The sequence below is a fragment of the Gopherus flavomarginatus genome, chromosome 2, assembly GCF_025201925.1.
Source record: "Gopherus flavomarginatus isolate rGopFla2 chromosome 2, rGopFla2.mat.asm, whole genome shotgun sequence".
NCBI classification, from domain to species: domain Eukaryota; kingdom Metazoa; phylum Chordata; order Testudines; family Testudinidae; genus Gopherus; species Gopherus flavomarginatus.
In genome coordinates this window covers 155199716-155214027 of record NC_066618.1, presented here as the reverse complement: position 1 = coordinate 155214027, position 14312 = coordinate 155199716, and the positions used below count along the sequence as shown (strand labels likewise).

General features: G+C 49.5%; 1 protein-coding gene across 1 annotated transcript in view; it reads right to left on the bottom strand.

Moving 5' to 3' along the window:
• The window catches only part of ADD2 (adducin 2), a 112917-nt gene that overhangs the window by 20079 nt on the left and 78526 nt on the right, over nucleotides 1-14312 (bottom strand). The window contains exons 2-8 of the mRNA XM_050940375.1: nucleotides 10784-11014; nucleotides 9773-9908; nucleotides 8330-8481; nucleotides 6160-6240; nucleotides 5138-5287; nucleotides 2446-2589; nucleotides 1685-1783 (exon numbers count right to left, since the gene is read on the bottom strand). Coding sequence (XP_050796332.1) covers nucleotides 1685-1783; nucleotides 2446-2589; nucleotides 5138-5287; nucleotides 6160-6240; nucleotides 8330-8481; nucleotides 9773-9908; nucleotides 10784-10981 — 960 coding nt within the window. The 5' untranslated portion in view covers nucleotides 10982-11014. The remainder of the gene's footprint in view (nucleotides 1-1684; nucleotides 1784-2445; nucleotides 2590-5137; nucleotides 5288-6159; nucleotides 6241-8329; nucleotides 8482-9772; nucleotides 9909-10783; nucleotides 11015-14312) is intronic.

The following is a 14312-nucleotide window of genomic DNA, read 5'->3' as shown; positions in this document are numbered from 1 at the left end:
GCTGCCCCAGCCCTGGGCTCTCCCCCCGCACCTGCACCCCCTGCTGCCCCAGCCCTGGGCTCTCCCCCCGAACCCGCCTCCCCTTCCATCCCAGCCCTGGGCTCTCTTCCCCCCGAACCCGCACCCCCCTACCACTGCCCCAGCCCTGGACTCTCTCCTGCCCCCCTAGCCCTGGGCCCACCCCAACTCCACGCTGCCCCAGCTCTGGGCTCCTCCCTTCCCCCCCCACCAGAGCCCCCCCACCCACACACCCCCTGCCGCCCCAGCCCTGGGCTCTCCCCCCCACACCTGCACCGTCCTTCCTCCCCAGCCCTGGGTCACTGGTAACTTGCTCCCAGGGCGGGTCATTCAGCAGGAATTTTGGATGTGCACAGAACACAGACAGAATTGGTTCCCATATGGTTACAGAACTGCTGTAAAGTGGAACAATTTCCAGCTTGTGTGATTGGAGGATAGCTGGATGCATATTATAAGACTGTCCTCCATAAACGAGGAAAAGCTGAGGTGCCTTTATTATTCTTTTGTTCCATTCTTTGTTTCTATGGTGAATTTGCCAATGCAATATCACTGTCTTCCTTTTAAACAAACAAACAAACAAACAAACAAAGGCAATGGCTGTTGAAAATAGCAATTCCAGTCCTAAAAACCACTGGGAAGCATTTCTTGCTCAATCTTATCCTACTTTTTCTACAGCAAGTTACAGTGGATCAGTATATTTAATGTGGGAGAAATGAAGTAACAGCTGCCCAAATTGAGCTTGAACACTCCTGAATTTTGAGGTGTTCAAATCTGGAAGGCAGGTGCTAGATTCCCTTTCTGAATATTAGTTAAATCTGGAAAGGAAAAGTCAATTTCTGCTTCCATGGCTCAGAAGTGGAAATCCTCCTAAGTGCCTGGTACTGTATCTAAAGCCGCCTAGATCCAGAGCCTCCCCTCCCTTACTTTTCATTTTAAAATCTAGTGGGATCCACATACCTCCCTTGCTAGGCTTCAGCTTGAGAGGTGCACTGTCCATTTAGTCCACCCAATTTCTTCTTTGGGGGCTGCAAGGTGAGGTCACACCAGTATCCCTAAGCCTAGGGATGTCTTCTGAAGGGGATATCTGGGCCAAAGCCTTCTACTTCTTGGGCACACTTGCTCCCCATTCATAGTGCCACCCCACTCTAGCAGTGAGCTCTCCATTCACAGCAAGCTGCAGCATGAGGTTTCAGCTACCATACTCCCTGCCCCGCCCTTTCCTGTTGATAGCAACCAAGGGAATGCTGGGAAATGTCATTCTTTCCCTATTCCCGGGCTGGCTCTATAGGCAGGGAGCTAACCAAGGAACTACAGCTCCCAAGGCCCCCTGTTGGTTCTCAGCTCCCAGCCTGGATTCCTGCCAGCTGCAGCCCCTGCAAATGGGCTGCCCCAAGCAGCTGCTTGCTTTGCTGGTGCCTAGAGTCACTCCTGTAGGGAAGGGAAAAAGAGCAAGTAGTTTTGTCTTTAACTTATGGGAGACACTCCAACTTTACAGTGACAAGAGTCATAAGTACCTGGGTGGCTGGTTAGGTGGAGTATTCATCTAGACTACATAATGCAGTGCCCTGAACAGAGTAACAAAGCATTGTAATGAGAAGTGAGCTTGCAAACACACTGACGAGGGCTGATGCTCATTCTAACGTGCTGCCCTGGTGGAGTCACTCACCTGGATCTCACAAGCAGCCTGCAAGTGAAAGGTTTTATAAAAAGCTTCCTCCACGTTATCTCCCAGCGTGATCACGCCGTGATTTCGCAGCACCAGGATCTGCAGGGAAAATGAAACAGTAGCTAACACTGTGAATCCATTTCTTTCTAAAGAGGATCAGAGATACAGTCCAATGACAAGTCTGGGTTTTTGCCCAGCACCCAAAGGTCCCTGGAATGACTTGCAGGCTATTTCAGGTCACATTTGCAATGGCAGGTTCTGTAGAAAATGACAGCAATTTAACACCTTTGTAACTTCCCAGATGTTGAGTAGTTCTGATACTTCGCCTGGGCTATTGGCCATTTCCTTGTAATCTAATCTACGTGGCATCCCTCTTGCTGTGTCAGGAACTAATCTATGTGGCACTCCTCCAGGTATGTCAGGACACAGATGGGTAAACTGAGGCACAAAGCAATTGGGAGGCCCAAACTCAAACAGCAGGGCAATAGCCCAGCCAGCTGTAGAACCCAGATCTCTCAGTCTGGTGCTTTAGCCACATGACAAGCCAAAATCTGACAACACATCAGAATGTGAAGCTCTGACAGGACCTCAAACCAGAACCCAAACCCCAGCCCAGGCCTGGTTTGGACTCAGATCTGAACGCCACCTCTTCAGCCCATCTCCAATGAAAATATTACTGGGCCAAACCCATTCCTGTATTAGCCTAACTGCCGATCAGACATAACGTCTTTCAGTCCGAGGAGCGTGTCTTTTCTCCTAACCTTGCAGGTTGGTCCAAGGCACTTCTGTAGCTCAATCCTGTCTGCCTCTTCCTCCATCTCTCCATTGAAATCAAAGTACACCATGTTGTCCAGCAGCAATGCATCGTGGGATACAGGCAGAATGCCACATTTCATGGCAGACACCTGGCAAACAGAGAGAATGCAGGAAACAAAGGGGAAGATCAGCATAGAATTGTAGAATATCAGGGTTGGAAGGGACCTCAGGAGGTCATCTAGTCCAACCCCCTGCTCAAAGCAGGACAAATCCCCAACTAAATCATCCAGCCAGGGCTTTATCAAGTGGTGCCTTAAAAACCTCTAAGGAAGGAGATTTCACCACCTCCCTAGGGAACCAATTCCAGTGCTTCACCACCCTCCCATGAAAAAGTTTTTCCTAATATCCAACCGAAACCTCCCCCACTGCAACTTGAGACCATTACTCCTTGTTCTGTCATCTGGTACCGCTGAGAACAGTCTAGATCCATCCTCTTTGGAATCCCCCTTCAGGTCGTTGAAAGCAGCTCATTCCCCTCTTTCTTCTCTTCTGCAGATTAAACAATCCCAGTTCCCTCAGCCTCTCCTCATAGGTCATGTGCTCCAGCCCCCTAATCATTTTTATTGCCCTCTGCTGGACTCTTTCCAATTTTTCCACATCCTTCTTGTAGTGTGGGGCCCAAAACTGGACACAGTACTCCAGATGAGGCCTCATCAATGTCAAACAAAGGGGAATGATCACATCCTTCGATCTGCTGACAATGCTCCTGCTTATACAGCCCAAAAGGTCATTAGCCTTCTTGGCAACAAGGGCACACTGTTGACTCATATCCAGCTTCTCGTCCACTGTAACCCCTAGGTCCTTTTCTGCAGAACTGCTGCCTAGATACTTGGTCCCTAGTCTGTAGCAGTGCAGGGGATTCTTCTGTCCTAAGTGCAGGACTCTGCACTTGTCCTTGTTGAACCTCAGCAGATTTCTTTTGGCCCAATCCTCTAATTTGTCTAGTCCCTCTGTATCCTATCCCTGCCCTCCAGCGTATCTGTCACTCTTCCCAGTTTAGTGTAATTTTGGTTCTCTGCTCATGTTTAAACTAACGCAGCTGTCAAGTCTATGCTCAGCTTTCAAACCTGCAAACTGTGGCCAAAGCTGCAGCCTGTGGCCTGTTGTTGCATTTTTACGGCCCTGATCCTGCAGCATCCTTCTTCCTCTGTCTCAGTGAAATCAATGGGAGCTGAGGTTGCCCAGCATCTCCCAGGACTGACCCCTCAGACCAGCGGCTGCATCAGCTGATCAGTTCACAGGCATATGAAGCAATGAAGGTTCAGTGTCAAAAATGAACCTCTGCCATCAGTGCCAATAAAAGGAACACAAAAAACTTCAGTTTTGTAGCAGTCACATATTTTGGCCTTTCTTCTCCCAGAGGCTGTGGGACTTTCACTTTAATGCATCCCACCCACAGTTTCTACGACCCTGCATCACATTAGAAGCATAAAGCAACTGACCAAAGGTGAATCAAATGAAGTTTGGAGGAGAAAAAAGTTTATTTCTTAAATAACGGAACCTGAACATATCAGAGAAGTGCTCAAGTGAGGGGCAAATGGAGCCCCCTTCTCTGGGGCTGGGCAGCATTCCAGTGTGGCAGAAACAGCACAGTTCCACTGTGCAGAGAGGATTGGATGAACACAGACTTTGTCCAGTTCTGGATAATCCCCCTGAACAGTAGCATGCCAGGGGCAAGAGAGGGCAGGTAGTCTCACAACACCCCTGCAGGTCAAGTATTATCCCCACGGAACAGATGGGGAAATTGAGGCACTGAGCCATTCACAACTTGTGCAAGGTCACACTGTCGGTGACCGAGGTGGCAACAGAACTCTGAACTCCCGAGTTCTAGTCCCTCAAAGGGTTTAAATGGCGTTCAAAGTGGTGCACATGGCCTGATGCAACTCTGTTGCATTGGGGTGAGTTTCATCCATCTCATCTTTGCATGAGCAAAGACCATTTGCATGCTCAGCGGGTTAGGTAGGTGTTATAAAGTCCCAGGTACAGTTTTAAAGACCAGGTTGAATCCCACTTGAAAATATGCCTCAGTAAGGACTGGTCTCTCATAACCCATTACGATTGAAGCTACTTAACAGAGATGGGCTTGTGCTAGACATTCGGGCTAACGAAGCCACTGCCTTTGAGTTTTGTCCCAGGGTCAGCAAATGCTGTGGCTGTCCAGAAACAAGAGGCCATTCTCCTGAGCAGATGTTCTGTTGTTATTAGCTCCTAAAGGAACAGCCTTATTTGATGCACATATCTATCCTATTTAAGTATCAGAGTGGTAGCTGTGTTAGTCTGGATCTGTAAAAACATCATACGGTTTCTAAAGGGAAATGAAACTTAATACCACTGTGTCAGAGGCCACATTAATTCCACTGATTTTGAACAGGATGTGGATCAGCCTCTGAGGAAGTGATGTGTTTGAGAGACTGGTGGAGTGGGGATGCCACACTCAGAGCTCAAAACCAAAGAGGTGAGCAGGGTGTTATCAGCAATGAGCCTGAACGAAGCCCTGCATTCCCCACTTTCAGGAATGTTCAGAGCTGGAGCTGAACTCTGCAGCTTTCTATAGCTGCAGTGCAAACCATGGCAAACTGTACAGCAGCTGACCCTGGCAAACCGGGGCCCATCAGCATGACTGATGGGGCTCCTTACCGCTGCAGTGGCAGGTGTGTGCAAGTGGATAATGCATCTGACGTCGGGTCTGGCTGCGTAGATGGCTGAGTGCAGGCTGAATCCTCTAGCATCCACAGAAAAACTGGTGCTGCCCTGCTCCACCACTTCGCCCAGGATGTTCACTTTAATCTGCAGCAGGAAAGAAATGAGGCAGCAGATTTACCAGGGAGGGGGGGAATTCACACTCCCCATGGCTCACCCCAGATCTGCAGAACACCACTGTGCTCTCTCATCAACCCGTTGGGTCCACCTTCCAGGTGGCTTTCCATTCAATGAATGTGCTCCCTTCTAAAAGATCTGATCTAGGAAGTATCTGGGGGGAGTTCTCTGGCCTGCGCTCTACAGGAGGTCAGACTAGGTGATCACAGTGGTTCATTCTGGCCATGGAACCTATGAATTAAGCCTGCGAGGTAGGTATGGGATACAGAATCAGGTCCTACAATTTTACAGCAACTCAGCCCGTTCCTGTATGGCTTATGACATCTGTTGGGATCACAACCTACTCTGTGCGATGCATGCTTGAAGAGAACATCCATTAGGTGGTTCTTGAATGTTCACTGTCTATCAGGAGTCTGATTTGGCTTAATTAACAAGTGAGGTCTCCTTATAGATAGGAGCTGGACAAAAAATGTTGAGTTTCAAAATGGTGATGAAAAAATGTAAAACTTTGAATTTTGACCAAAAAAGGGTGAAAAAAAATGGTGAGATTGCCACATGTATTTCTCTCCCCCTCACACCGCACTTGTCAAACCACTCTGGAGCATTTCAAATTTCAAATTTTTGAGAAAAAATGGTGAGAGGGGAGGTGGAATTTGTAAAAAAAAAAAATCATAATAATTTTTGTGTTTTTTTTAAACCATCTCTCATACAGAATTCTTTGCTGTCAACGTCTTCCAAAGCAGTTCCAGATTTACCAGCCTGGATTTACTTTATCATCTCAAGAGAGAGAGAAAGTGGAGGGATTCATTATGAAGGGAGAGGATGTTATTTAGCACACTCACCAGACTAGAAGCAGTGACTTCATTACACGAAAGACCTTTAGGGCAGATCAAGAAGTGATCCTGTTCTTTGCTGACACGCATCTACCAAAACAAATGCACGGGGGAGGAGAGGCGAGTTAGGGTTAACTGGACTATTTTCAGAAGCATGTGCGTTCTTACTTTCCTGGTGGCACATTCTGAGTTCTTCATATTACTAAGGGTATCTGTCTTTTCTATAGCCATTTCCATTCCAAACCATGTCGTTTAGTCAAGAGTCCATTCCATGACCACATACTCCTGGCCAGGACTAAGGATAGGTCTACGTTGCAATTAAAAACCTGCAGCTGGCCTGTGGCAGCTGGCTTGGGCTTGGGCTAAGGGGCTGTTAAATTGCAGTGTAGGCGTTCAGGCTCGGGCTGGGATGGAATCTGGGAGGGTGCTAAATCCTTCCAAGCCCACCTATAATGCTAAGAAACCAAACATAATTCCTTTCATCTGCATTTTCCTCTCAAGCCTCCAATCTCTGAGATCCCATCATGTTTCATTTTGGTTTCAGTTCTCCAGGAAAGTTAAACATGACTGACCAAGCTTGGTCTCAGTACTGTACCGCTTGGGTCACAATGGGCAAGAACTTTAAACTCTGGAAATTGGGGTTGAACTAAAAAGGAAGTCAGTGACAGAGAAAAATTCAAAGAGTCTAGTGCTGAATGTTCCATGATCACATGCTATGCGGCTGTGCTGGAGCTGCTAGATTTCCCAGCCTTTGATCACAAAGATAAAGGGATGTGGCATTTCTCAGTAGTGTCTATGCCACTCACTATGTTTTTTGTTTTTTTGCTGTGTTTACTAGGTATCTCTGGTCCAGATGCTCAGTATAGCTCCACTGAAGATCTGGTCCACTTGGTGTAGTAAGCAAATGAATGGCCTGAAAGGGAATTCTTATCTAACCAGCTGAGGAGCAGTTCCCAAGCTAGGACTTTAAAGTCAGCCTCTGGAAGTCTCAGCTGGATGCTTTCTGACCATGCACATGTGCATGTAAGATCAGGGTCATCTTATGCAGGACCCAGCTGAGCAGACATCATGAGATAATTCACTTTGAACCCCCAACTCTCACCTATAGTATTAAACCGCTGACCAGGTGCTAACCAACACTATAGGTTGGAGAGGTTTTCCTTTCCCTTTCCTCTCAAGGAACATGCATTGGCTTCTGCAAGATACCAGCACAGACAGCATGTGCCAAATGTGACATTTCTGCACTGGCTACATGGTGTAGTGTTTGCTGAGGGATGCCAGAGTTTAGTAGAAAAAATGAGATCGGTCTCCCAATCGGAACTCCCTCTCTTTATATCCTTCCACCTACAAGTCTGGTCTGCTCTGGTAACTGGAGGACCAAGAACTCTACGCTTCCATCTCAGCTCCACACAAGGATGTGGAGGGCAAAGGCAAGAGGACGGCAGTGTGTGGTCATCTGTAGAGCCCTACCAAATTCACGGCTGTGAAAAACGCATCACAGACCGTAAAATCTGGTCTCCCCCTGCAAAATCTGGTCTTTTATGTGCTTTTACGCTATATTATACCAGTTTCACGGGGGAGACCAGTATTTCTCAAACTGGGAGTCCAGACCCAAAAAGAATGTGCGGGGGAGGGGGGGTCGCTAGGTTATTGTAGGGGGGTTGCAGTATTGCCACCCTTACTTTTGTGCTGTCTTCTGAGCTGAGTGGTCAGAGAGCGGCAGCTGTTGGCCAGGTGCCCAACTCTGAAGGCAGCACTCTGCCAGCAGCAGCGCAGAAGTAAGGGTGGCTATACCATACCAGGCCAGCCTTACTTCTGCGCTGCTGCTGGCAGTGGCGCTGCCTTCAGAGCCGGGCTCCTGGCCAGCAGCCACCGCTCTCTGGCAGCCCAGCTCTGAAGGTAGTGCCACCTCCAGCAGTAAGAGTGGCAATACCGCAACCCCCCTACAATAAGCTTGTAACCCCCCTCCAGAACCCCCTTTTGGGTTAAGACCCCTAGAGTTACAACACTGTGAAATTTCAGATTTAAATATCTGAAATCATGAAATTTACGATTTTTAAAATCCTACGACTGTGGAATTGACCAAAATGGACTGTGAGTTTGTAGGGCCCTAGTCATGTTCCATCCTCACTACAGAGATGGCCCCATGTCCATGTTACCACTGGGGCTCCCCGCTCACCGTGACGTAGGTGTTGCTGAGCTGCGCCCAGCCGTACAGGTCCAGCAGTCGGTAGATGCTGCCAACCTTGCAACGCATGAGACGCTCCCCTTTCGCTAGGGACAGCGACTCGGTGCTATGGAGGTCGTTGATAGGCGTCACCATGGAGAGACCTGAGGAGAAGCAGAGCTCAGTTAGCCTGTTCGAGGGGCTCCTGGCTAGAAGGTACTTTGGGAAGCAAGGAGGCTTCCAGGCCACGGGAACTGGCCCATCCAATCTCTATCTGTTCCCCAAGATGAGAGGCAGGACACTACGCCGAGCTCTTCAGTCCGTATCTGTGGTCTGCCATGGTGGTTTCCCTTCTCTGAGCCTTCACACCTTACCTTTCAGCCCACAAGGGCCGTGGAAGGATCTGTGGGACTCCCGAACCCATCACTGTCAGTCTTAGACTCGGAATGGGGAGCACTGGATACAAAACACAAGGGGAGCACCCTCCCTAGCCCCATTTTTAAATGCAATTGGTTAGGGTTGATCTTATTTTTAGGATTCCCCTCACCCCATCCTTTTTTTGCCCCTTTCCTCTAACTCTTCTTTTTTTTACACTTTGCTATTAAAAAAATTGGAGGAGGGGAGGAAAAATTGGGAAGGAAAGAGGAACATTTTGCTTGATCAGAAACATGGAAAATTAAAACAAAAACAAAAAAATTTTTTTGCAAAACATTCCATTAAAAAAAAAAACTGACGGACATTTTTCATCAAAAAGCAGTCGAACAAAAAATGTCAGACAACTCTAACGTTTACCTTTTTTAGGCAATAATGTTCAGGGTATTTTAAAATACCTCTTTTATTATCACTTATTCAACTCAAGTACATGAAAAACACTTGGGAGGAAGCTTCTCTTTGTTAAAGAGACAGCCACTCATTTCTTTAGTTAAGGGCTAGAAAAGCTCCTGTACAGTTCTCTGGTTTTCCAAGGAGACCTCTAGGAAAAGCAGGGAATGATTTGATATTCCTGGAATTTTTAAGGTGAAAAATAAAGAGGGGAAATCCTTCAAAATGGAGTCAGCAAAGCACAGTCTTCAAGGCCTGCTTTGTGCATTATAAAGAAGCAAAGAGGAGCACAAACCCAGTGTTATTTATCCTTATGCTGGTTGCCATTGAAGCTGACCGCTGTATGGGTGTATGTGAAATCAGTGGAACTAGATAATATTTCACTGGAAACCATGAGAGCTTCGAACAACTCCACGCAGAAATGGGAGAGATATAGCTGAGACTTTCTTGTTAGCCTAGGGGAATTAGGCACCTCAATCCAACTGAAATTCACTAGGAGATGGGCACCATAGGTGCCTTTGATAGTCTTTCCGAATCCTTCAATCCCTGTCCCACCCCAGTTTGGTAATTTGGTGACAAAGCAGGCCTCCCCGCCCCACTCCAGCCCCTGAGAAGGGTTATCCACCAACATACTGATGGGCGAGGTGGGGAAGACGGAAGGAGCAGTGCTGGCCATGAAATCTGCGATCTGTCGCAGGGCCCAGATGTTGGAGTTGTTCCCTTTCTTCATTTGGTCTTGGATAAGGCTCTCCAGCTCCTCTCTGAAAGACTGAAACAGCATGGAAGGCAGTGAATTGTCAGCGATTTCACAGTTCGGCACCCACACTGCCCTACAGCCAAGCCGTGAACGTTACAGAGCCAGCATTTTCCTGACAAAGCTGGCAGCGCTCCTCGCCAAGGCAAGGTGCTTAATGGGAAGCAGGCTCCCCAGCCTCGCACATTAAACACAGTTAGCACTCACGGCCCTGCTGGTACAGGGGAACAAGCAACACCTAAAAGGAGGACACTGGACATCAGTTGCTCTCTCTATGCTCCATCCCTTAAGCACAGAGCATGCCCTGGTGCCCAATCCAAGAGGAGAAGTCTTCACAGAATATCAGGGTTGGAAGGGACCTCAGGAGGTCATCTAGTCCAACCCCCTGCTCAAAGCAGGACCAATCCCCAGACAGATTTTTGCCCCAGATCCCTAAGTGGCCCCCTCAAGGATTGAACTCACAAGCCTGGGTTTAGCAGGCCAATGCTCAAACCACTGAACTATCCCTCCCCCCATCTCTCATGCTTGCAGAAGAGGCTTTTAATAATGGGGCAGGGGGAAGTCTCCATTTTTGGATGTCCAACTTTAGACACCTAAGGCCAGATTTTAGAAGGGCTCAGCACCCAACGTGCTGGGAGATTTTAAGAATCTGGCCACTCATTTTGGTGGCTCAGTGGGTCTGATCTGCAGAGATGCTGAGCACCCACAGCTCCTATTGACTTCAGCTGGTTTCTAGAGCTGGGCATTCCAAACAAATAAATAGAGGCACCTGTATTAGAGAGCCCGCTAGTGGAGACGCTAGGTCTTAGGCTACAGAGACAGAACAGGAGATAACAATCCCTGGCTCCCACTCCCTCGCTTTTGCCAGTTTCCAGGCACTCTCTACGCACTGGGCTCTGTAGGATCATGGTGACTCGCTTCTTCTGCTCCATCATGTTGAAGTCCTGCCGGAGATCGGCCGCCATGTTCCGGATGCGCAGATATTCCGGGTCATCTTCAGAGAACCGATCGAAGTAACGCTGTCCTTGGGGGGGCGGGGAGGAGACCGGGGGGGAGGACACCGCCTCCGGGGTGGTTTCGTTGCTCATCTTCACTGCTGTCTAGAGTTTACTTCTTGGTATCTGTGTGGAGAGAGGAAAGGGTCAAGAGCTGCCTGCAGGACTGAATGTGTGTTTATTGCACCTCTGACAATAACATAAAAAAAAAACATTGTGCATGTTACCCAGGGAGATAGTGGATGATGTACAACTCAGTTAACAATAATGGGACACGGGGGGTGGAAGTTGGTGTGGGTGCATGGCATGCAGATTCCCTTATGTTGATAACATAGGGTGGTGAACTTTGTAATATTTAAAAAACGGACACTCCAGCAGGAATACCAGAACCTCCCCTTCCCCATCCCTTCCCCTGAGGACTCACTCCTTTCCCACTCCTTTCCCCCAAGGACCCGCCCCTGCCCCTTCTCTTCCCCCAAGGCCCCGCTTCTGCCCTGTCCCTTTCCTCTTAGGCCCTGCCCCCCATTCGCTCCTCTTTCCCCCTCCCTCCATCACTCCCTGTTTTCCCCTTCTCCCCACATCTCCCTGTGTGGATCGGGAGGGACTCGCCTGTAGAGCTGGGGCTGAGAGCTGCAGCCGCCCAATGCAGGTAGGAGGTGCCCCTGGCTGAGTAGGGGCCGGCGTGGGTGATGACTGGACTTTGCGTATCCAGTCAGTAGATCTGACCGGACACTATCAGATCCCCTTTTCGACCAGACTTTGTGGTCGAAAACCGGACACCTGGCTACCCTATGATAACAGATCCTATGGTTTCTCTAACAATTTGAATACTAGAGGTTCATATTATCTGAGTTATTCAAACCAGCCACAAAGAGGCAGGATGGTCCGGTGGCTGGGAGACCTGAGCTCTGCTCTACTTGGGCAAGTCACTAGCCCACCTGTGACTCAATGACACCTCAGTCCTGTCCTGCAGTGTCCCCTGCAGTCCCATGCCTGCTCCCCAATGCACCTCAGTCTGACCTGCGGCACACCTGGCTGCTCTGCTCCTGAGCCTTTCAAACAGAAATGGGCTCCCCTGTCCTTCTGCGCAGTGGTTTTGTGATTAAGACAGAGGTGGAGGAAGATGAGATGCCACCAAACTCAACTTCTTTGTGATCTAAACCAGCGGTTAAACCCACTCCTCCAGAAGCGAAAGCTTAATGCGCTCATGTGCTGAACTGCCTTTATGCCCTCAAATCGGTAGCGTTTCCCTGCGTCCTCCAGGTGTGCCTGGGAATCAGCTAGTAAGGACCAATTACGAACACTGGAGCAGCAGGCTTAATTAAGGCCGGGATTTTAGAGTTTGTGCTCAGAGTTCAGAGTCCCCTCTCTGCTTCCTGATCATTTTCAGGCTTGTGCATTTAACAAGTGGCATGACACAGCCTGTATGGAGAGTCCCCTCCTCGGCCTGGTTCCAAGGAGATGACTTTCTGCAGCATCCTGTGCGTCGGTGCTTGGAACAGAGCCAAGCTGGGGTCACAGCAATAAGATTCTCTGTGGGCATCTTATGCAGGGAACAGGGCAGTGTCTTCATAGACAGCACTGGCCCTGCTGCAGAGCGACCCTGGCTTCCATTTCTGCAGCATGTACGTGCTTTGCTCTTGGTGCTTGGGTTAATCCGGTTTCCACAGCGCCTGCGGAGGGCGTTATGCAGGCGTTTCTGAGGGCGATAAACCTGACCGGGGGGGCCAGATGCATAGAACATCTCTCAGCTTCAATCCAGAGGGAAAGAAAGGAAGACATGCATCAGCATGTTAACTCTTTGGAGCCTGGGGGCCGGGAGACTTGGATGCTTCCTTCCAAGAATCACTCTTTTAAGGGTTAATCTTTCATCTTCCCAGCTCATGTTGCTGAGTACAGAGGGTACGTCTGTCCAGTCTGAGATGGCAATGGTGAGTAGCCCCTAGAGAGCACACAGAAAGCTTGAGCCTAGCAGCGAGGTCATGGACGAGTCACTGCGAGCAGCATTCAGCCAGGGTGAGATCTGCTCTTTGCAAGCCGCCAGCAGGCTGCCATCATGCAGTCTGCACACAGCCAGGCAGCCTTTATAGCATGGAGAGGGCAGGAGACAGCCCCAGAGACTTAAACCTCCACCTGTTCTACAGGAAGGGCCTTTCACAGGAGCTCAGGGACCCTGGAGAGAGAGGGAGAGAGAGAGAGAGAGAGAGAGAGAGAGAGAGTGTGTGTGTGTGTGTGTGTGTGTGTGTGTGGCTTCTAGCCAGTGCAACGTGAACAGAGACGTAGAGAACGGTGGGACCAGGGAATGCCCCCAGTGAAGTCAGGGATCACATTCTGCTCCCAAACTACATTCTACAGCTAGGGGTCTGCATGGTCCATGCTAGAGTGAAATGATACTGCTGGACGGCCTCAGACTTCGCTGAGACACAAACTACAGGGATGAGCGTAGCAGGGAAAAAAAACGGGCCACGGGGTTTAGATTCACATCCAGATTTCTCCAAAAGTTCTGCTTTGGTCTTGTTAATTCCAAAGCTTTTAAGTGCCGCTTGGAAGAGCAAAGCCTTGTTTTGGCCCATAAACGAATTCCCGAGATGTTGACTTCTCCCGAGGGGGCTGGAGATTTTCTCAGAGAAAATCCAACTTAATGAAGTGTTTTGCTGCCACCAGGCTCTGCTCCCTTGGTGCTGATTGCTGAGCTTGTCCGGCTGCCTGCCCGCCCCCTCCGCCAAGCACAGACTTTGCAATTAGAGAATTAGAAACGGACATCAATAGAAAACTGGCACATTGCATAAGACCCATCTGCCCCCATGACTCCTCCCTCACTAGCAAAACTGCAAGGACAACACGTGCCTGACTGTCCTGAACTAAGCAGGAGCCTTGATTGACACTGTTGCCTCAGCTGTGGCCCAGCCCCTCAGGTGAGCTGTCAGAGACGGATCCACTGCCACCGAAACATGTGCTGCTTTGGGTATAGGTTGCCCTGCATTAACAGGCTAGACTAAAGCCAGACTGCACAGGCCAGACAGGCACACAGCACCCCCAAGGCTCCGGGCAACGCATGGCTGATGGAAAATGTGATGCTGGCAGACCCATTCAGAGCTCTCATGGCATTTTGCCACTGCCCAAACAAGGGGAGGGTGCAGCGCTGAGAGAGGGTGGCACAAACTTCCTCCCTTCTCCGAGGAGGGAGCAGTCTGAGCGTCCTTTCTGATTTCCCCTGGCCCTTGCAGAATGCATCAGGGAAGGATCTGGGCACCCGTGTAATCTGCCCGTGTGCTAGTACCAGCAGCAGAGGTGGCATTCAGCTTGGAGCAGATGCAGGGGGTGGAACGCTGGAGCTAGAATGGCTTGCTGGAGCCACGCCGGAAAGCCCATGTATGCTGGCAGCTAGCCCACGTGGGCGAGAAGCAAGGCTCTTCCCTGCCAG